This window comes from Arachis hypogaea, chromosome 2 (assembly GCF_003086295.3).
Source record: "Arachis hypogaea cultivar Tifrunner chromosome 2, arahy.Tifrunner.gnm2.J5K5, whole genome shotgun sequence".
NCBI classification, from domain to species: domain Eukaryota; kingdom Viridiplantae; phylum Streptophyta; class Magnoliopsida; order Fabales; family Fabaceae; genus Arachis; species Arachis hypogaea.
This window is the reverse complement of record NC_092037.1, coordinates 101,895,186-101,919,745: the sequence shown is the minus strand read 5'-3', so window position 1 is coordinate 101,919,745 and position 24,560 is coordinate 101,895,186. Positions and strand designations below refer to the sequence as shown.

General features: G+C 30.5%; 2 protein-coding genes across 4 annotated transcripts; both read right to left on the bottom strand.

Annotated features, from left to right (window-relative positions):
• Positions 1-6,504: 6,504 nt before the first annotated feature.
• On the bottom strand, positions 6,505-6,822 carry LOC112729990 (uncharacterized). Its single transcript, XM_025780117.1, has one exon. It carries the CDS (start codon positions 6,820-6,822, stop codon positions 6,505-6,507), a length of 318 nt encoding a protein of 105 aa, XP_025635902.1.
• Positions 6,823-19,533: 12,711 nt separating this feature from the next.
• On the bottom strand, positions 19,534-23,507 carry LOC112758701 (uridine nucleosidase 1-like). Of its 3 annotated transcripts, none has more exons than XM_025807424.3 (9): positions 23,302-23,507; positions 22,758-22,873; positions 22,402-22,461; positions 21,674-21,856; positions 21,480-21,584; positions 20,750-20,846; positions 20,554-20,661; positions 20,317-20,452; positions 19,534-19,850 (listed from the first exon to the last, which is right to left on the bottom strand). In XM_025807424.3, exons 1-9 carry the CDS (start codon positions 23,360-23,362, stop codon positions 19,739-19,741), a joined length of 978 nt encoding a protein of 325 aa, XP_025663209.1. In that variant the 5' UTR covers positions 23,363-23,507; the 3' UTR covers positions 19,534-19,738. The 3 variants fall into 3 exon arrangements, with proteins under 3 accessions (XP_025663209.1, XP_025663214.1, XP_025663223.1); XM_025807429.3 differs by having other exon boundaries at positions 22,758-22,955; positions 23,302-23,433; XM_025807438.3 differs by having other exon boundaries at positions 22,402-22,478; positions 23,302-23,418.
• Positions 23,508-24,560: the final 1,053 nt, after the last annotated feature.

The following is a 24,560-nucleotide window of genomic DNA, read 5'->3' as shown; positions in this document are numbered from 1 at the left end:
TGAGCAGTACAAAAAAAATTCATCATTAATGAAAATCCAAAAACTAGGTTCACATTTTGTTCCAGCCCAGTCTTACAAGGCATCTTTCTTTTTCTAATTAATTTAATGTATGTCAAAATTAGTTCTATTATATTGCTAGCTACGCCAACATTATTATTCTTCTCTCATAATTTAAATATCCTGGTTATTAATTCCCAAAAAAAATTGATATACTGAAACAACAACCTTGTTTTCTCGAAAAAAATAAATTATATATTAATTATATGTGTTGACTGTTGCACGTGTGATATATATATTAAAATATCATATTTAGAGTTCAATTTCAATACACGGATGATGTAAAATACACAATCACGATTATTCTCTTAAATGGTTATTATTTACGCAATTAATGTAAAAAATAGTTATTTTTATTAATATAATATTATGTAATTGAATGTACATATAAAATAGTTTTACACTGATAATACATCAAAATTAAATTCAACCGAAATGGAATGATTATTATTAGTGTGTGTAGCCAAGTAATATTTGTAGTAATTTCCAGCTACGTAGCCAAAGAGTTGGTGAGATCTGAGGCATTGTAAACTTTGTCTTTGATGAGTTGTTCAAAGAAATCAATTTCTGTTGTCATGTTTGGTGTGGTTTCGGTATCAAAGTTTATTCCATATTCCATATTATTTTGCATCATTTTCCTCAAGTTGTAGGGCACTGCTGATTTTACTCCCAAATACTTAGTTGCATGCATCCCATGAAAATTTTATAATTAATTAAATTATTGTTACATATATAAATATGATGAGCAAATTAATTATTTAATTATTAGCAAGTAGATATAAATATCGCTTAAGAAAACGTGTTAGATATTCATATACTGAGTTACTGACCCAATATTAAGCTTTTGTGATAAATAGTTTCACGGCAAATTAAAAATTTGTATATATTAGTTTGTTGTTTAATGAAAAACTATATATAACAATGTAGGTTGTAACTGATTTTGTCGCGCTTTCAATACACTCATCAAATAATTTCTCTTTTTTTTTCACCTTTCTTTTCCTTTGTTTCTTGTTATATTTACATTACGTGTAGATACAAAATTAGTTAGTAAATTATTAGTTACTAATATAAAATACATAATAAATATAAAATATACAATAAAAATGAGCTAATAATACATCATATATTTATAAATAAATATATAAAATTTAATGAGTATTACTTTTATGTATTATATACTTTCCACACTAATTTAGTTTATGATATGATCAAGTGAGGGTTAACTATATATATATATTTTTTAATATTAATAATACAAAATTTATAGTAATAATAAAAAAAGAAGAGAATGAGAATTTTATATATCATTATTTGTCTCATATTTTTTTCTATAAAACATAACATGAATCGAACTTTAAATCGTTAAGGTATAGAAATTCTAATATCATATTATAAAATTATTTACACTAAAATTTAAGGGTTTTTTACTTAAATAAATTGTATGGGAGTCAAAATTACCTTTTCCTAAAACAGATTTTGCAACGTGATTATCTTTTTGTATTATTATATAAATCGTCCTAGGCTGCAAATAGTTATATAAAACATGAATCATCTCACCTTAGGACGATTAATGCATGACCTTGTGAGGCAAATTAAGAGTAAATCGTGGCAGGGCTTCTTGGGTTAGAAGTAGAGTATAAATCGTCCCAGGGTAGTAGGTTTCACGTGTTCATGGGCTAAATCAAACTGGGCTGTCACAATTTATGTGTTATTGGGACCCTCTTCAGCCTGGGATGATTTATGTGTTACTTTGTAACACTAACTGGGCTGGGACGATTTATGCCCAAGTTAGCAACCCTAAGGACTCAAGCACGACTTATGCAGGCAGAAACTCTATAAATAAACGAGTTTCAAACAGACGAGTCACACGGGACATATGTTGAGGGTGTGAGAGATTGCGGAGAGTATTTTCTTTTTAGTGCACCACCGGGGAAAAATAGATGAAAACACAAGTGAGGGTGTAACTTTTTCTAGCAAAAAGCAGATAGGTGTGTTTATAACTCCATCAACGACGTTGATGGATTTGCACAGTAGTATATTAGAGAAGGCTGAAAAGTGTGGTAAAAAACGCGTGAAGCAATTATTTTTTCGTATTCCGATATCATTGAAGCCAGGTTATGTTAAGTTTGGGAAGTATGCGATGTTGGGTGATGACGACATGCGAGTTATATTTCACAGTCAATCAAGATTTTCCGACTTAGGCGCGCTGGAGTTGTTTGTCAGAATGGTTGACGTGGAGGGCAGCAGCGGGGGAACTGCTCCGAATCTGCCCACTGTGAAGTCATCGATGCAGTCCTCCGGTGGGAGTTCATCAAACAACTTTCCAAACCACACCCATGCAGGTTTGCCACCCTCCATCAACTGCTCGAAGTCGCTGAGGCACCCACTCACTGCATGACCGTCAATTGGAAGGCCAAACTGATATGCCACATCTTGTAGTGTTATGGTACACTCCCCAAATGGCATGTGGAACGTATGTGTCTCGGGATGCCATCTCTCCACAAAAGCACTGATCAGCGGCTCATCAAGCTTGAACCAATAATCATTCAACCGAGCAACATGTAATAGGTTCGCACGATCTAAGTACGGGAGTATACGATCATGCAGTATCATCTTCTGTTGCCGATGCACGCTCCTAACGCACCGGGTTGGCTGAAAATACGCAAGCATAAGCACATAATTATTTCGGGTCCTTAAACACACACACATAGAAAATAACTTAGTCCAAGACAAATATCCAACTCACAGATGCCATCAAAATGGATATGTTGATAATAACATTTCATGTTCAAATTGACATTACCAATATAATGTAAGAACCATAAAAGTCACAACCGAACCGATCAACTCACCGGGTTAATGGTTCAACCGGAAATTCACCGGTTGAACCGATTGACCCGGTCCTATATAATTAAAAAATAAAATATATTAAAAATTTTAAAATTTAAAATTTAAATATATATTTTTCACTAATAATCCAACTTCAACATTTTTAAAAAAAATTGAAACTCAAGCGGTTCGGTCGAACCGGTCTTACCGAGTGATATCAATTTAAACCCCCTCATTCCGGGTTTGACCACACCCGACCGGTTGGTTGCCTTATCCGGTCAGATCATCATATTGGACCGACTCAGGATCCCCGATTGCCCAGTTTTCCCCTCGAATCGGTCCGGTACGGTCCGGTCCGGTTCAGTCCGGTCCGGTACGAACTCAATAGTAAAATCAGAAAATTTTATGGGATTCTACCATCAGAACCATCAACCTATCATGAGCGAACTCCATAATCTATTAAGAACAATGATGTTTAACGTCTTATACTAAACCAAAAACTAACTAAATCACTATACATGGTATCCGACAACGTCTTAATAAAAAAATATTCTAATATGCATATTCACCCTATACAATATCATCCAACATACTATATCATCCAAAATTTAAAAACATTACAAAATTTAAAAACTTACCTCTTGATCGATAAATCCAGCAACATGCGCAATGCCGTTCAGGCGGTACATATCTCCTTCGTTCGCGGCCATTATCACCCCCGGAGAGATTCCCCAACTCCACCAGCCGGCCACCGGCGGCCCACTGCCACCACCACCGGTGCCACTCAGACGCCTCTGTCCACCACCAGTTGCACCTCCGCCACCAGCTGGTCCCACACCCGAAAACACTTCTCCCCCCAAACTTCCTCTCCAGTAAAAAATGGTGGCTCCCAAACCTCCCTAAACCCTTTACGCCGCAGCAACAACAAAGATGACTCGTACTTGAGTCCTTAGGGTTACTAACTTGGGCATAAATCGTCCCATCCCAGTTAGTGTTACAAAGTAACACATAAATCGTCCCAGGCTGAAGAGGGTCCCAATAACACATAAATTGTGACAGCCCAGTTTGATTTAGCCCATAAACACGTGAAACCTACTACCTTGGGACGATTTATACTCTACTTCTAACCCAAGAAGCCCTGCCACGATTTACTCTTAATTTGCCTCACAAGGTCATGCATTAATCGTCCTAGGGTGAGATGATTCATGTTTTATATAACCCTTTGCAGCCTAAAACGATTTATATAATAATACAAAAAGAGTAATCACGTTGCAAAATCTGTTTCGGGGAAATCAGGTAATTTTGACTCCCATATAATTTATTTAAGTAAAAAACCCAAAATTTAAACCGAGAGATAAATAAAAGCATATAAATTATTATATTTGTAAGAATATTTGGTACAACCGTACAAGATGGGAAAAAAATCACGTGTAATTTTTTACTTTTCTTCCGTTGTGTATCAATAAATTAAAAAGAAAAAATATTCAATAAAAATATTAAACAATATGAATAATGGATATATTGGATGTTCAATTCATTAGGTGTGCGAATAGTTATTCTAATATTAAGATTTAGGTGAATAATTTGGAGTGTAATGTGTTTTACTTAGATTGGGTCAATTTTAAAACTCGTTGTTCATATTGTTCAAAAAAGTCATTAACTATCTAGCATAACCCTATTAAAAATACTAAGCATGTTTAATTTAAATGTATTTAAAGCTTCACATGATGACATGATACTATATTAAGTATGTATGTTTAAGCTAATGTTAATTAATTAGGGCTCTCATATTAGTAAGATCTAGGCGGTTGAAATTTGAAAGAGTTCTAGACTACTAATTAATAAGTATAATAAATTTTTTTGATAGTGATGTAATCATTAGAATAAAGTAAAGTAGTCACAATCGCTTCCTCACTAAAAATCATGAGTGGAATCAAGGCTATTGACAATGCAAGTTCTACTTAAAAAAAAGCACTCTACTATATAGATTGGGGTGGTATAAAGAGAGAATATAAATTTATTTTATAGTTATTTTTTATTATTTTATTATTATTCAAAATGTGGATCCTACCTTTATCAATTTTTTTTTCATCCTATTAAAGAAAACATCTGTAAACTTACATCTGTACCTTATAATTCACCAAAAAAAAAAGCTGCATTATAAAACCAAACTTAAGAATATACCGAAAAACACAATAAAAACAAGACTCCCAACCTTATTCTTTTTTTTTAATTAATATTGGAATGCGGATGTTTTGTTTTTTGCAAAATAGCTGAATTTCATTACTCAAAGAATTATGAAATTCATCTTTTATATTTTTTAATGTGTTTTGTTGGACCTTATTTCTCTTTATTATGTTGGATCCTCAACTTTCCCGAAATACCTTACCCATCACGAATAGTTTTAATTTTGTAGTTTTGTTTTGTTATGTCTCGGCCCAACATTCTAACCAATAAAAGGGTCAAGTCCATTCGGGTCGGATTGAGTTCTAGTTATGTGGGCCGGGTCGTTTCTTTTGGCCTTAGGCCATGTCCAAAAAAAAAATTCTATCTTAGCTTTAAGATTTTAAGATTTTGAAATTAGCGATAACTTCCTCTATCATAAAAAAGGTTTTGCTTCCATCCTTATTGTCTTGTTTTTTTTTTTTAAATGAAGAAAAAAATGTAAGATATAATTCATACTTCAAACTCAAGAGGCTAGCTAGATAATGTTAGCTAGTGTATTTAATAGATATGAGCTTTTAATTTAAATATCATTGTAGTAATTAAACTAAAAGTAAAAATCAATCATACTATGTGTGTACACAAAAAATCGATTATTAATCATTGGTCACCGCGTATAAAAATATATATTTGACATCTTATAAAAAAATATATTATACTGCTTGCTTCAGATAAATTTAATTATTCGTCTTTTATAGATTTAATTATTCTACTACATATTTAATTGTTCCAATGACTAATTATTTAGGTAGAAAAATATATGAATCAATATATATATAAGCACGTAGTTGCCAATTTTTAGCATGTACGAAGCATTTTTAAATAAATATATATAATATCCAATGATAGAATACGAGTGAAAACAAAAAATAAAATGGTTCAGACTCACTCATAATCAAATTAAATTATATCATCATTAACTAATAACTTTATTTAACATAGACTCATTCATGAGTTTTTTTTTTTTACTAATGTGCTATTTTGTTGGAATTTATTATAAGAAGGTAAAAACTCAAGTGCAATTAATTTCACGTGAAGTTGATAGTTGAGAGCTGTTAAATAATTTAAATAATTTGACTAAATTTTTATCTAACGATCATCAGTTATCAAATTCACGTGAAGTTATTTTTACCATAATTAATTATCATAATAAAAGAAGAGTGATATTTAGATAATTAATTTTAAAAGAGTGATATTTTAATACTAAGTTCTGATAAATGTAGAACATTGGTTAAAAAGCTCTCATTCATTCATGCATGTATAAGAGTTCTGTATATTGTCACAAAAAAAAAAAGAACAGGTAAAGAAAATCATGTATGTGTATATATGTGCTCATCCTAGGCCTATATACCAAGACAAGTAATTTACATATATATAATTGAAAATAGAGTAGTTCTATGATCTAGAATTAGAGAAAGGGTTAATCTTGATAACAAGGCCAGGAAAGACATCATCAGGGTCATGAATGTGTGGATTTTCTTCAACAATGTAAGGGTCACCACACTTTTCACTTATTGTGTGAAGTGTTTCTCCCTCACCAACCACATATATTTCATCACATACCTTGTTCTTCATCTTGAACTTGTTGTTGAAGTTGTTGTTCAATTCATCACCACCACTACTTGACTCATTCATACTCATCAACACAAGCATTAGTGCAACAAACACACCAATGTTCCAACAAATCTTCTCTCCCTTCATTCTACTTCCCATCAATCTCACTAATACTAATTAATAACAACAACAACTTGGTGCAAACCCTAATTTTGCTTCTTCTTCTTGTTAGCTCAATTTCTTTAATATTTTTCTATAGGATATGCATGCATATATGTATGTATGTTTGTGTGTTTTAGTAAAGATCCCTCAGCTCTCACAATGCCATATCCTTAATTGGTTTTAGATGAAATTATATATATATATATATATATATATATATATATATATATATATATATATATATATATATAATTAATTAAATTGGGAGAATAGGGTTTTCCTCTATCTGGTTGTTGGGGTGGGTGAAGTAGTTTTATGATGTGGGGGGTGTTGAAAATTGAAATTGTACTTTAAGTGAAGTTTGTGATTGTTGTCAAAGTACTTAATTAAAAATGGGAAAGAGTTGGTTTAACTAATTTATTAAATTGGTTATTGTTTTTGGTTTGACTTACCTTTTCTTATTTAAGTATATGGGTGTCAATCATCTAAGTTTTTCAACTTGTATTAGTAATTTTAACATGCATCACATAATTCATTGAAATTCTAAATATACAAATTGAAAGTTGGATCCACTTAATTATACTTTATATTTACTAATTGATGATCATATCCATATATAACTATATATATGGATAACTTTGCAAAAGTTAAACATGGCTAATTGTTAATGTTAAGGTAAATTCAATACCCTCAATAATTAATATTCATTTATGCTAAATGAGAAAGCATAAAATTAATGGTAGCTAGGTATGTATCTATTTGATTTAGTAGAATTTGAAATATATTTAGAGTTTAATTTTGATGTATTAAGTTTTAGATACTCATTCAATATGATTAATGTATTTAGATGAATTTTTAAATAATAAAATTAAAAATTATTTATTTTTACTAATGATAATACATAATTGGTTGTTTATATAATTTTTTTTTATATCAACGGTATATATGGAAATTAAATTTATATAATTAAGTGCAATATTAATGAATGTGTGAACAAAAGAAGGTTGAATCAAATTAAAGCATATATATAATTTGAAGTAGTTTGAAAGCATCATATCATTAGTAATTGGTTGAGCCTATAGCCGAAATGACTGATAAGTAGGAGGTATATAGATTATATCACAAATAATATTCATCCACCCACCTGTCCTTCAAACTTATTAGTATAAAAAATGATTATATACTATGCTCTTAATTAAGATATATATAAATAACACCATCAATTTCTCAACCATAATTATAGACAAATTGACTTAGCTTGAAAACCAACAGAAAGCCCTAAATGCATCGAATTATACCAACTTAGGAACAACATGTTTTTCTTCTCTTTTTTTTCCCCTTTTTTTTATTTGATGTGGAGGAATAACATGTTGTGTTATGCATCCTATATATGATTACTTAGGAAAGTTTCGGAAATAGTGAAACATCAAATATATGATTACCAAACTTTTAACATAGATATATAATACCGGTAACATACTTAAATAACATAATGACATGCATTTAGTGATACAATTTATTTTTTTGAACTTATATATTTTTCTTACAATCACAAAAAAAAATTGCTAATTACCGTTTGATTTATGGTGAATTTTCAATATAAATCCAAAGAAAATTATTATTACTATCAGATTGTATCCGACAAAAAATTTTTTTGACAAAAATATTTTACCGTCAGATATTTTGGATCCAACGCTAACTCTCACTCATTTTTTTGTTGGGTTTTTCTAACGCAAAAAAAAAAAAAAATTAAAATGATAATGAGATTGCTATTGTCACTACAACAAATCCTTAAGATAGCAACGGTTATTTTGCGGCGGTTTTGTAAATGTGCCGCGAAAAGACAAATTGCGGCACATATAGCGGCGGTTAAAGGTTGGGGCTGTCAGGACGACATTTAGCGGCGGTTTTGCTAAAACCGCCGCTATATTGCTGTAAGGTTAACATTTCGCGACGGTTTTCTTCAAACCGCCGCTATATTGCCGGTCAGGTTTGTATTTCGTGACTTCTTTTCGAAAACCGCCGCGATATGTCCGCCGGTGACTTCTTGTTAGGCATTTTGCGGCGGTTACTTTTAAACCGCCGCAAAATGCGTGTTACCACATATTGCATTGTTCTCTTTAGAAATAACCATCTGGGTATAATATAGTTAAATGAAGACTACTTTCTGAAGCTACATATGTTTAAATCATTCTTACTTAAACTCGTAACACTTTTTTTACATTCGGTTTACGATAAAAAATTCACAAGTTACTTGTAACCTTTATATGTTAACTCATGTGAACAAATTTACCACTAAGATTTTCTTGAATACGTTATTGGCATTTAAAAATTGCATTCAATCATGGATGTAAAAGTAGAAAATAAAGGAAAACTCTGATATTTATGAAGTTAAAATAAAGTTCTAGAGAGCATACATCAAAGTTACTCCTCTTTGAAGTTATGCCTTACTAAACCTAAACCAAGAATAAACATGTACAACTGTGACCCAAATCATTAAACTAAGAAAATCAGCGTAACTGTTATAATAAAAGATCAAAATTTCTCTCCAACATCATATTGATCTGGCGAAAAAAACTCTGTTATGAATCTATGGGCTTCACGTTTCAGAGGATCTGATATTTCATCTCCATACCATGGCATCTTATTCAGATCAAAGCACCTTTTCTTAACATGTATATCATCTTGTTTATCTTGTTGGTCTTCTAAAGTTTCATCCTCTTCATCCGGAACCTTATTCAGATCAAACTGCATGGATCTATCAACTGCGACAGAGGATACATCATCTAAAATGTCTTCTGAATCAGACTCTTCTCCGTCTAGACTGTTAGGAACTATTTCTCCGGAATATTCAGGTACGACTGAAAATATCAACATGCACATAACAGAATGAGTATACATAGAAGGAATTGAGAACTCTTGAGTTATTAAATACTGACTTAGAAAAAAAACCAAACTACAAGATGCTAAGACAATTTTATTACTAAACGCAAATTTTCGACAATTACCATCACCCTTGTTAGTAGTTTGTGCAATTTTCTTAAACATAAGCTCTGTAGCAATTGTTGTGCTTGCAGAGGATGACAACAAGTCCTCATTTTTTATCGATCCTGTTCCACCGTCATGTTATGTTCACTATTGTTTTCAAAACGTAACACTAGTGAAATTATATTATGTAATACATAGCAAGATTATAAAAAATGCAACCCTAATAACAACTGTAGAAGGAATAAAGATTTAACGTATACTAATATTTCCATACTAAAATCGATGAAAGAACCAAAAATTTGGCTTTTACTCATGAGGATTCACAATAACATAACTATTTAACTGGAAAAAAAAACTACACAAGTGTAAAGTAACCAAAGAAAATAACATACAACGCTGAGTTTATTTAACTTAGTTAATGACAAAAAGATCATTTTTAAAACACATTAAAATGCTTCATACAAAGCATTATGCGACATCATCGAAATTCTCTGAGGCATTTTCTATGAGGTCTTCTATATCCTCCTCCCTTGTCAACAGTAAATCTCCAATGTCACCTTCCGCTGACATGTTCAACCCTGGCTGTGGAGAAAAACCAACTTCAGCTTCTTCATTCTCTTCTCCCATGTCATACAAATCCTTTGGTTTCACATGAACCACAACACTCCATTCTTTAGCTACTTCGTCATCCACATAGTATACAAGCTGAGCTTCTGGTGCCAATATGTACGGTTCATCTTCTTCACGATTACCAGTGTGTATTGGACGAGAGAAATTAACGCTGGTAAGCCCCAAATGGTCTTGTTTGATGCCTCTACTGGTAGTGGTATCAGCCCAAACACATTTGAACAATACCACTGTGAAGGAACAACTGTAATTCAACTCAATTATGTCTATAATTTTTCCGTAATACGGAACGCCACCAACAGCCACTCTATTATCACGCATGCTTGCATAACTTCTCGTATTAGATGATACATATACTCCACTATTTTGTGTTTTCATCCCATTTTCCTTTGTGACAGTTCGAAACTTGTACCCGTTAACATTATATGCCCCAAAACGTCTGGCCTGAGTCATGGGACTGCACGCAAGCAACTTCAGCTCTTTCGATTGAATAGTACTTTCCAGAAGAACCTGAAACCACATAACATTCACGCTTTATATTAAAGTCGGTTTTAAAAATGTACTAATTCCAGGCTAAAAAAACATTGGTCAGGTTAGTATTCTGTCAACCTGAGCATTGAACCACCGAAGAAATTCTGCATGGACGACACTATCAATCTTAGCTGGGGACCTTGTCTGATGACGCATGCTTCGCTTTGTCTTTTCCCTAAATGTACTTTATTGTAGAGAAGAAAATTAGTCCAACTAGAAACTAGGGTAAAAGAGTTACGTTGGTGTTTTAGAAATACATGCGTATACTTACTCAAGGAACGGAACAACGACATCGCAGTTGACTAGCACATGACGATGAGCTTGATGTTTTTCCATTGGAGTGAGTTCGAAATGCGAAACTGCCCCTAATGCCTTGCCAATAGTTGGGAAGATACTCTCCTCTGAATTGTGAGGAACGTCAACAGGCTCATCGTCAACTCGCCCTGGTCGGTTAATTATAGTCTCAATATTATCCAAATACCTAGAACAGAAAGTCAGGATTTCCTCAGATAAATAGCCTTCTGCAATTGAGCCTTCCGGTTGTGCTCTATTACGAACATATTGCTTCAGACGTCCTAAATACCTTTTATATAAATACAATAAAATACTCAGTATATACACAATTAATTGATTTGAATGTACTAAAGGGGTTTATCAGTAAGCTAACCTTTCTATTGGATACATCCACCTATAATGTACGGGTCCACCAAGAGTAACCTCATCAACGAGATGCACGGTGAGGTGAACCATGACGGTGAAGAAGGATGGAGGAAAAATCATTTCCATCTGACACAAGGTTTGCACAATATGATTCTGAAGCTCAGCAAGCTGCATAGGGTTTATGGCTTTCCCACAAAGTTCTCGGAAAAATGAGGACAAATTTGCAATCACATTGGACACCGGACTTGGAAGTGAAAAATTCACCAAAATTGGGAGTAATTGTTCCATCAGAATATGACAGTCATGACTTTTCAACCCAAATAACTTGCGCTGTCGCAAATCAACACAACGAGCAACGTTGCTAGAGTAACCATCTGGAAATATCACATTCTGCAAAGTCTTCAGGAAAACATCCCTCTGTGAATTCGACATCGCAAATATTGCATAAGGATATTTACCACCTTCCCCCGGCCATAATTCAGGCCTTATACCCATGCATTGTAAATCTCTGCGAGCTTTTAGATTGTCCTTTGATTTGCTGCTATCGTTTAAGATAGTGAATACCACATTGTCACACACGTTTTTCTCTATATGCATCACATCGAGGTTATGACGCAACATCTGATCCTCCTAGTACGGGAGGTCAAAGAAAACACTCTTCTTCTTCCAATGTGAATCATCTTCATCCGCATCCTGGCCATTGCGTCTTTTTTTAGATGTCACACTTGAACTCTTCCCAAATGAAACGTGCATATTAGACTGCTGCCTCAATACATCTGTTCCGGATAACTTCTTTGGCGGATCTCTACCTTCGACCTGCCCATCAAATCTATTCCGGTATAGTCTGTATTTGTGTCCCTGGTTTAAAAAGCGTCGATGGCCTATGGAACACCATTTTTTACTGTCTTTCAGCCGATGTGGCTTAGCATCTAAGTTACACGTAGGACAGGCTAACCCACTGTGCGTATTCCAGCCGGATAGGTTTCCCAATCCTGGAAAGTCGCTAATAGTCCACATTAGTGCCGCACACATCTTGAAAGTGTTTCCCTCTTTGGCATCATAGGTTTCAATGCCATCCCATAATTGCTTCAACTCATCTATCAAAGGCTGCAAATAAACATCTATGTCGTTACCCGGCATTTTCGGCCCAGGAATAAGCGTGGATAGAATGAAAGATGTCTGCTTCATGCAAATCCAGGGTGGTAGATTATACGGAATAAGAATCACAGGCCAGATGGAGTACTTTGTGCTTATATTCCCAAAGGGATTAAATCCATCGCTTGCCAAGGCTAGGCGAACATTGCGCGGATCCACAAAAAAATTAGTATACTTTGCATCAAACTTTTTTCATGCTTTAGCGTCCCTTGGATGCCTAAGGAAACCATCGTTATTAGACGCCTGTTTATGCCATAACATATCACTCGATGTGTTGCTGCACATGAATAACCACTGCAGTCGTGGTATGAGGGGAAAGTAACGAAGACTCTTGGCTGCTATAGGTTTTCCTTTTCTCTTTACTGGTACGTTGAGCCTAATAATAGATCCTTTTTAGGCTTCTGCTTCCATCTTGAACATCCACATTTCTTGCACCTAGTCAGGTTCTCATCATCACCTCGGTACAGCATACAGTCATTTGGACAAGCATCTATCTTGGTGTATTTAATACCCAGCTTTCTTATAGTCTTCCTAGCTTCATACACTGTCTTTGGGAGTTTTGCTTGTTCGAATGCGTCGCGCAGCAAGTCAAGAATCATTGTTATTGCCTTATCACTCACACCGCACATACACTTGATATCATAAAGCTTCACTAAAAATGATAATTTGGAGTACTTTGAGCATCCGGGATATAACTCCTGCTCTCCATCTGACAGTAGATCATTAAAATCCCGCGCTGCGCGACTTGGACCTTCATACAAGCTCGGTAACACGTCTTCATCATCTTCTGCATGCTCGATTGTTGTGATGTCCTCACTCTCATTTTGTATCGTGAAATTGAATGCATCGTTGACCATTTGGTGCATTTGATTCACTTGGGATATCAGATTTTCATCTTCTCGTCCCAATCCAGGCCTCTCTTCAACCGGCTTCTCACCATGACGCACCCAAATAGTATATCCAGGGAAAATGGTCGTAACAACAGATGGTCGTATGCCTCCTCTCTTGTTTGCATAAGTTGAAACCCGCATTTAGGACATGGACACTTTATCATGCCATCGGAGGATGCATTCGCAAACGCAAAGTCTAAAAAAGTGTTCAGTCCTTGCCTATATTCCACACTACCCCGTGACTTTGAAATCCAGGTTTTATCAATATCTAGTATAGTATTAAAATATATCGAACTAATTATTAGTGACGTACGAGATATGAGAAGACAAACTGGTAAAAATATGCATCCATCATAACTATGACGATATAGTTTTAGCTAGCAACTTAGTTTTAGCAAATTATAGTTGATATGAAATTTAAAGTTTCTGTGAGTCTACCTTAAAGTGAACACCGTGTAACTAATGTCTTTATTAAATATGCCATTACTTCTACTTGTTTTAACTAAATTATTGTGTAGGTGTCATGCAACTTAGTTGAAATTGTTTTGGTTTTATATTAACTATCATTGAAAAAATTAGATATTACAATCCAATAATGATTTCAAATTTTATGTTACAAGAAATTATAAATTCAAATCAATAAATTATATTTTATTCTCAGCCACTTTTTAATTTAGAATAAAAGCTCCCTTACAGTCTTAATTTAGATATATGGTGCATTAGTTGATTATCAAACATTATACGTTTTTATGTTAAATACCATTTTTAATTAGAGTTGGTCAAACTGGATTTTGAATGAAAGTGATCTTGTAAAATTGATTTTGGATAGAAGCGAGTTTGTGCCAACATAATTTATGTTTGGCAATTCTATACTAAAATTGATTTTGATAAAATGAATTTGTTTTGATAATATTAGTTAAAATTACCTTTAGATAGAGAATTAGTATATTACTAAAAAAATATAATATTAATTTATAATATTAGTTTTTAGTATATTTAATCGGTTTTAATACTTTTTTTTAGTATATTTTTTATATAATATTTTTTATAAAATTATATTTTAGTCTGTTATAATTTTTTCTAATAAAAATTAATATTTATACATTAAATTAAAAATAACATATAAAATAATATATTTTATTACTTCTTATGAATACTCTCATCAAATCTTACGCTCTCCGCCGTTTTGGAATCTAACTTTGTTACTAATTATTATACCATATACTAATTAATATAATAAGTAATACTATTAATATTAAATTATCCTTATAATATAATAATACTATATGTTATAAATTACTAAACGGATATTTCGACAGTTATACATCATAAGCAATTATTATAATAAATTAAAATCATTATAATATCTATAATTATATTAATAAGGATATTAATACTTATAATATTTATAATAAATCTTATAAAATAAATTATGTTTATTGTTATGATATTATGTTTACTAATAAGGATATTATTTATAATTATTTATGAGGATATTAATATCTCTATAAATATTTACAACTGTTACTATAAATTAGAGCTATTATAAGCAATTATTATAATAATTTGATTAATAATTATTGTAATTTATTTATATAATTATTATATTTATAGATTTTATGATTGTCATATATTTATAGGTATTATAAATATAGTAATAGCTATTTATTAGAATAATAAACATTATTAATTTATAATTATTAATTATTCATAGGTATTATGTAATAGAGATTACTAATAACGTACATTACTTATAAGGATAAATTATTAATTTTGTGAAATGTTACACTTAATTTCTCCCACTGATTTTAGTTTGCCTGGTTTGGGAAATGTTCCTTAAACGGCGTCCTTTTTTATTTTTATTAAAAAAACATGTGTATACATAGTAATTCTCTTACATTTGATATTCATCATATCTTTTTCATTTGCATTTGTTTTGTTACTTATTCATAGAAAAAGTGTGAACAGAACACTTTAAATCAGAGCAAGCAAGTTTACACACATACTGGAGGCTCCAAAACCTTGACACGAAAAAAAGACGAAGTGGTAATAAGTCATCCTTTGCATTAAGATTTCGATTAAGCTTCTTGAAAAATATTATTGTTTACTAAATTGTGTCAATATCAATGATATAGGAGAGAGAGCAAGAAAGGCCCGTTGGTAGAGGAGAGTTGTTTATCATGACTCATAAGAAAAGAGATGGCTCGTATATCCACCCCGATGCGCGTGTTGTTAGTGTAAGTCATGTTTGAAAATTTGAAGCAATATATAGCTTACTGTATATATCGTGCTACTGTTAACTTCTTCCTTTCCAATGCTGTATATTTTTAGGAAGCAATTTCAAATGTTGAGAGGCAGGATGGATCCTAAGCAGCTTTCACAGAATGACTCGTTAGCACAAGTTCTCGGAAAGGAGCACCTAGGACGAGTTCGTGCCCTAGGTGCTGGACCATGTCCCACCCAAATCTTTGGTAACGCTGCTGGAATACCATCGGGTTTTGTAGAGTCCAATGCAGAGGATAAGAGGATGATTGCAGAATTGACGGCTAAGCTAGAAGAAGAGCGGGCGAAGAGACAATCAAGACATAAGGTCTTGGGATATGTAGTCCAACAGTTAGGAGGCAATTTGCCAGTTGAGATTGCTGAAGAGCTGGCTTTTGTGGGCGGTACACCGGACTCGTTATGAGTAGGGCCATCTTCATCTGGAAACCACGACCCGCAACAAAAACTTTGAATTTCAATTAATGGTCTTGGATACCTTTTACATTTAAGTTGGTTTAGTATGTTAGGCTTATTTTATCCAACTTGAGCATTCTTACTTTATTTTGGATGATATTATAACAATTTCGTTATATATGTTATTTTTGCATAACTTTAATTTGGTTTGTTATGTTAATTGAGTTGTTTTACTTGGTTTAAATTAGTTAAAAAGTAAAAAAATTAAGGTTTAATAAACACTCTTTATCAAAATAGGTAAAATAATAGAAAATTTAAAATTTTAATGGAAAATTTGAATTTGGCGGCGGTTTTGAAACCGCCGCAACACTATAAATTTTTTTTTCTAGTCCGCCATTTAGCTGCGGTTTGTAACCGCCGCAAATTGGATAATAGCAATTCCTTTCACATACTGTGGCGGTTAATAACCGCCGCTAAACTTAAATGGCATTTTGCGGCGGTTATTCCAGCAGTTGATTAAAACCGCCGCAATCCGTTTTGCCGCGCCCTATCTTCCGGCGTTCCCAGGAACCGCCGCTAAATGGCGTTTTTGTTGTAGCGTGTTGTGAGATTTTTTACGATAAATTCAATAATAAGGACAAATCATTTTAATGAAACAGTTTGTTTCAATTAAATGTCTTGTCGCCAAATTTTTTTACAGAAAATTCAACAGTGATATTTCATTTTATTTAAATGTGTTTTACGCCACATTATTGCAACGGATTTAGTGTAAAAAATTACAATCGAATGATAATATTTGGCAAAAAAAAAGTAAATTGAGCAATTTCGATCAAATTTTACGTTGATAAATCCAACGATAATTATAGTAGAAAAAATTCGACAGTCATTAGCGTGTTTCTGATAATAAATTACCTTATCGTAATTAAATTATTTAAATTTGGATCCTTTAAATTTTGAATTTGTACTTTAGAAGGTAAAGTGTGATCTTCTACCCTTGAATAATTTTTCTCTCATATTTATTTTTTGTTCCACCTATAAAATAAATTGTAAGAAATCATCCTTTATTTTCTAAAGTAAAATTCAAAATTTAGAGGATCCAAATCCAAATTTTTTAACCTTACATTTTTATTCTAATCACTCTAGATTTTGCTATTCCATTTTTATTACACATGAAAAGTATACCGTAATTAAAATTAAAATTTGTGTTATGAAATAGTAATCACTCAAATTTCTTAACTTCGTTAAGAATAAATTAAAAAAAAATACTTAAACAGAGAATCTTATGCATAATAAAAAATCTTAATATTTAAATTTGCAAACAATGACTGAGACATGAAATCTACCAAGGAAAAAGATCAAATAATTAAGAAGCGCCATATATGAATTTGAACGAAATAGTCAAATAATAAATAATTATTACAGAAGTAATTATTGAATAATTTTCTGTAAAGTTCCAACAAAATTTAAAACTACTTGTAGTGGTAGGTCTAATGGAGGTAGCTATTAATGTTGGCATTGACAAATAAAGATAAAGGTTCCATTAAGACAAGACCTATATGAAAATATCATATAGCAATACTCCTAACTATGATTAGTGAATAATTAAGGGTGCTTATTATGGGATAAGTTCTTTATGTTTTCTTTTAACATTCTGCATATTATATTAATTGCATTTTTACCCAAAATGGTCAACTATTGTATAATAATATATACACCAAAATAATCTTGATTTAAAAGAAATATAAAAAATAAAAAAAACCTTTATTTAGAAATGGTTTGGTCTTCCATAAAGCTAGGATAAGGATACATACAAATTCAAATTTAGAAAGAAAATAAGCTTAAATGTTTGGTTCATCAAAATTGTGATAATAATTAATATTTATGGAACAAATTTTAATTATTTAAATGATCAAAATTTAAATATTTATGTCAAATTTAAATATTTATGTATCCTTATCAAAATTGTGATAAGGATACATAAATATTTATCCAACAAATTTTAATTATCAAAGAAAATTTTGAAACAACTTTAAAAATATATATTTTATGGAACATTTATCATAAAATAAAACCTATTTTCCCAACTGCTAGTGCAGTGGTTGAAGATGTGTTTCAATTTCAAAGTACACATTAAATATTTCTAATTGTAACCATATTGATAGGTTAATGGAACTTGGATGAAAATGACATTATCACAATTTAGGGTATCCCAATTAATTAACTCTTCCATAAGCATCGTTGACTCCATTATTATTCTAAATCTTGCATAATATTATACTTGAACTAAGACTATAATTTAATTATATGCTCCAATTGTTTTATTAGTTCATCGCAATTAGAGCTAGATTCTGTTAGAATAATTAGCTGCAAATTTTGGGTTTGAATCTATAGTACTCATTATTAATAGTTATAGTTACTATTTACTAAAGGCAAGAGTTTTCAAAAATTTATGACTAGTCCGAAAATTCTGTTGAAGGTTGGAACAACTTTCTTTTGTAGGTAACCTACTTATTGTTTAAGTAATCTATTATTATTATTATTATTATTATTATTGTTATTATTGTTATTATTATTACAAGAAAATTTTGACATTGAAAGGGTGAGAACCATCAGTGAACCCTTGACATCTTTGAACTAAGGTTAGTTGACTTCAATCAACTATGTTATATTTACACAAAAAAATTAGTTACTAAAGTAATTAATCATATAAAAAATAAATTAAAATATAAAACACATTAAAATATAAAAAATAACATTTATTAATTATTATGTTCACGTAAAAAAATTAGTTATCGAATCAATTATCATATATTTATATATAAATATATATTATTTAATTTAATTTATTTTTAATATATTTTTATTTTAATATATATTTTATATAAATAACTATTTTTTAATATATATTTTGTATGATTGTATATTTAAACACAAATACACATGATGATTAATTTAGTTAGTGTCTAAATTTGTGTGTACGCATAATATTTTTGTAGTTAAATATAAGTGCAACAAAACAAAAATGATGACCTTAAACAACATTTTTGCAATAATTAATAATTAAGTGGTTACCTTAGCCTTGACATTTTCTTTATTTATATTTTTCTATTAATTTCGCAAACACTCAAATAATAATGTAAGTGTCAATTTTTTTTTAAATTTGATTGACCCTAAACAAATATTAATTTAGAAAAAAATCACTAGAAGTCATTACATTAAGATTCATTGTCATTTGTCACATTAAAACTCAAAAGTGATTATTAGCTCATCTTTGTGTTAGAGTCCAAAATCCTCATGCTACAATTAACTTGTGTCAGAAGGGAAGTAGTTCCAATTATTTAATATATATATATATATATATATATATTGATCGATTCTTCATAGAATCATAATGATTTCATGAGTCTTTCCTTAATAAAACGAAGAACTTCATCAACATTCACCGTCCAAGCAACTGAAACTGGGGAATAACCTGTCCATGGATTACTTGTATTCCATCTGCATGTAAGAAAAAAATAAAAAATAAAAAATAAAAAATTTATCATAAAATTTAAAAAATAATGATACTTGTACTTATTTTGTATCTTATATTAGGTCAACTTACACTTCTATCTCTAAATAAGGACTCAATTTAAAGTGATCAGAAATTCAGTTGACTTAATCTAGACGTAATGAATGAATTATTTAAATATATTTTTCCAAAATGCCCATTATTTTCCTTGTTTGTCTAGTATTCGAACATCTGACAATTGCTTAAGCAGACAAATGAGCTGACCACTCGACCAACCCAAATTAGTTATCTTTGTTACTATATGTAATCCTATTTAAATCTTAAATTATAAATCCTAAAATTTAAAATTTGTAGCTCTGTAGGTGCAGGCCCAATTGAAGGCCCACTCTATTCAAGTGTAAACTAGTTTTAAATTTGATCATATTTCAAGACCAGAAAAAAATTTGATCATACTTTTTTAGTCCTAGGTCCATAATTGTATGTCCCTCACAAATGCCTTGTGTCTCTACTCTCATTACCCCCTTCTTATAAGTAAATAAATCTGGGTGCACAAGTGCCACAAAAGAGACAGGGTCATGAAGGAAAATTCCTGAAACCATATAACAAAATAAATAAATTATTAATGAATAAATTAAAGATATATTGTCCCTTAAAAAAAAAGCACCAAAACAAAATAATTTGTGAAATTACCATAGAAACCATCAGAATTAACATGCCAATCCCTATAGAATTTGCACATGTTACTCAATAAATGTGCATACTTTCCTCTGGATTCCTTCAATTTAAGGAGGTCAGCATCTGAAAAGTGAAAAATATATATTGATCCATACAAATTAAATTGGAGAAAATAAATTATATATTGATTATTGTGATATGATCCCATCACCTGTGAATTTGATTTGGGTTGTAATGTTTAATCCAACAACAACAATGTTAGCTCCAGAGGTAAACACAATATCTGCTGCTTCTGGGTCTCCATAGATCTTCAAATAATTAAATAGAATAAGGAGGACATGAAATTTGACCAAATTAACTTTTGTGTATTTTATTTTTTATGATGATTTACCTATAAATACCCATTGCATTAATAGACAATATGAAAAAAATTTATACTTATGAAAAAAAAAGTTTAATTACTCTGTTGGTCCTATAGTTTCGCAAAATTTTTAATTAGGTTCCTATACTTTTTTTTCTTTTTAATTGAGTCCCTATACCAATTTTTTTTTTCAATTGAGTCTCTACACTTTTTTTTTTCTTTTTATTTGAGTCCCTGCACCAATTTTTTTTTTAGTTGGGTCCCTATATAATGAAGCCAATTACTACTAAGAGGGACCTAATTGAAAAAAAATTTAGTGCAGGGACCAATTAAAAAGAAAAAAATATAGGGACCTAATTGAAAATTTTACGAAATTATAAAGACCAACAGAGTAATTAAATCGAAAAAAAAATTGACCAAATATTGACATATAAGCAAAAATAACGAATTCTCAAATTTATTAATTAAAAAATAATCTAAAATATATGAATCTGATGAAATGGTCGTATATAATTATTTATGTTGTTAGTGCATCAAAATTAAACTCTAAAAACTATAGATATAATATATGATCACTCACATTTGCTTCTGCAGCAGGATTAACATTCCCTAAGGCCAAAACAGAACCACCAAGTACAACTATTTTCTTCACCTTGCTTGCAAAAGAAGAATCCCTTTTGATGGCCTGAAAATAAAAAGTTAATTTTTAAAAATAAAAATAAAAATTCAGGGGCCATAAAAAATTTCACTAGTTAATGACTTATCAATAATTACCAAAGCTAAGTTTGTTAAAGGTCCAAGTGCTAGAACAGATACTTGACCAGGATATTCTGAAATTTTCTCCACTAAAAATTCAGAAGCAAACTTGTCAATTTTCTTAGCTTTTGGTGGTGCCAAGAACATATTTCCCAATCCATCAGAACCATGAATTGAATCAGCAACCCTAGGAATTCCACCCTTTTATCATAATATAATAAATCATTATTTAAGACTAAAAAATAAATAATAAAAATAGGACATGATGAAATACAAACTATATCTCACATATATATAATAATGTTACCAAAAAAAAAAAAAGGTTTCGACATTAGTATTCAAAATTCAATAAAAGACTTAATATTATCAAATTGGTGTGATATTTCATTTTCACTTAAATTTGGAAAAACAAAAAGGAAAATAAAATAAAATAATTATACAAATTATATTATGCAAACCTAAGTAGATGTCTGAAGGATGAAACCTATATATCAAGGTGAAAACTCAGATGCAGTCGACTTTACATGAAATTGATAGTTGAGAGTTGTTAAATGATTTGACTGATTTAATTAAATTTTCATATAACGGCTCTCAACTATCAACTTTACATGAAGTTGACTGCACTTGAGTTTTTACCATATATCAAGGGTTTTAGCGTGAGTATAAAATTTGATCCATAAACTTAATTATATATCCCTTTTGAAATTCCAATCCAAATATATGAATTATAAAATATAATTAATCACCTTAAGTGGTTCAGGGCTGCCTTCTGCTACTGGAACATTTTGATGTCCTGCAAGCTCACACTGCATAATTTTGTTTACTATCAAAAATATAATTAATTAATTATATTGGTGAAATCTATAGTAACTATTATTATGGTGGTTATAATGCTTACATAAATTTATAACACTTAAAAAAGTGTTACTAAAATTAAAGTAATATTTTTTTACCTTTTTATCATAACATTTTTTTTAAAACTAAAAGTAGTTCTAAATATTAAAAAATATTACAAAACATTATGATATAACCACTATAACATGCACCTTATATTATGATCTGTTTCAGAATTATTAGAGGCTAAAAATAAATCAAGACATACCAAAAGAAGAGCATTGTGTGTGGCACCTTGTGTGGTAACATTACCAAAAATGGTGGTCATGCCTATGATCTCCACCTCTGGACTCTCAAATGCCATCATAATTGTAATGCTATCATCTTCATATTAAAAAAAAGGGGCCAAAATTCACCATGACAATTATTTGGAGGGATTCTTATAATATTATAATTGGTCTACCAACTGTCAAGTTCAAAAATAATTCTATTATTTACTTTTTTACTTATCATAAGAACAACATTGTTATTTTGGTCTAAGAATTGGACATAAGTCACTAATTTATTGGATCAATCAAATTATTTATAATCATATATATAAAGTGGTACTATGGTGAAAGTTTTTGCTCAAATCATGATTAGAAATTTTGCAAATTTTTAATCGAAACCAAATATGCTACTACATCGTCCATCTAATAATAAGTGAGTTGTGTAGTAAAATATCTTTTCCCCAAAAATTATATATCATTTGCTAATATTTATGAAATATTAATTTTGAGTAGATATATATAGAAATTAGGAAATGAACTCACCAATTCCAGGGTCAGTATCAATGATGAGCTTCTGGGGTTCATGGAGTAGAGAATTCGCCATGGGAGTTGGTAAGAGATTTATGATAATTTGTGAAGGAAAGTGGGAATGATTTGTATGTGTGTATCACAAAGCAAAATGAATATATATATTGTAGTGACATTTATAATTAAAAAAAAAGGTGAAAAGAAAATGAGGATGTATTGTAGTGACAAAGTTAGGCACTTAGGTCACTAGCCTTTTATTTTATTTTCCTTTACAGACTTTAGATCAATCATGTGAAGATATGTTAGTTGTTGAATATTATGATGCTGGTTTCAAATCTCTATCAAAATATGATTTAATATTAATATAATTTATGGACTTAACAAGAGGTTAGATTTATGTTTAAAATTTTAGAGAAGATAACATAATGTTATATATATTTGTAAGGTTTAATTACTTTTTTTTGTCCTTATAGTCTTACTGAATTTTTTATTAGGTTTATATACTTTTTTTAATTTTATAATTAAGTTTTTTGTAATCTAAAAAATATTAGAGTTAACTGAATATTTTTTCGTAAATTAAAAGTATTCATAAATAAAAATCTAACTAGATCTTTGACTGTATATATTTTAAAAGAAACATTATGTTAATTTTAACGTTTTTAATATAAAAAAATATAATTATAAAATTAAAAACAGTATAGAGATCTAATAAAAAAATATAAAAATTTAATTAAAAATTTAATAAAACTATAAAAATTAATAGAATAATTAAATTTATTTATTCTTTTTCACGAAAAAAACATTAAAATTGCTACCCGAAAAGGAAAAGTTTTTTTTTTTCGTCTTGAAATGGAAAAGCTTTTAACGTATTAATATCTTGAGCTGGTGACAGTATGGGCTTTGTCAGCATTCAACAAATCCTCTCTCTCTCTCTCTCTGGTTTTTTTAACGATAAGACAACGAACTTTATCTGAATTTCAGAAGTTTAATGATAATCTTTCCCCAGAAAAGATACAGCTTTTACATTAAGCTTCTTTATTTTATTTTTTCTTAAACTAATATAAGCTTTTCTTTTGATTCTCAAGCTTTACTAAATTTGATGATGTGATTAATTTACACATAATAGAAGCATAAAAGTGAAACAACTCATTCATCAAGTTGAAAAGTCGAATATCTTGTAAACATATAATTCAATCTAATTTAGATTAATTTTGACGCAAGTGTAGCGAGTTTTATATTTATTTGTAACTTTTTAGACGATTATAGTAATAGTA

Excerpts from the sequence above, each read along its gene's own strand:
- LOC112729990 (XM_025780117.1), bottom strand. The coding sequence starts at position 6,822 with ATGGGAAGTAGAATGAAGGGAGAGAAGATTTGTTGGAACATTGGTGTG.
- LOC112758701 (XM_025807424.3), bottom strand. The coding sequence starts at position 23,362 with ATGGCGAATTCTCTACTCCATGAACCCCAGAAGCTCATCATTGATACT. Across the intron at positions 21,585-21,673 it reads CTTTAACAAACTTAGCTTTG|GCCATCAAAAGGGATTCTTC; the intron begins GTAATTATTGAT and ends TTTTATTTTCAG. Across the intron at positions 20,847-21,479 it reads ATCCTGCTGCAGAAGCAAAT|ATCTATGGAGACCCAGAAGC; the intron begins GTGAGTGATCAT and ends AATTATTTGAAG.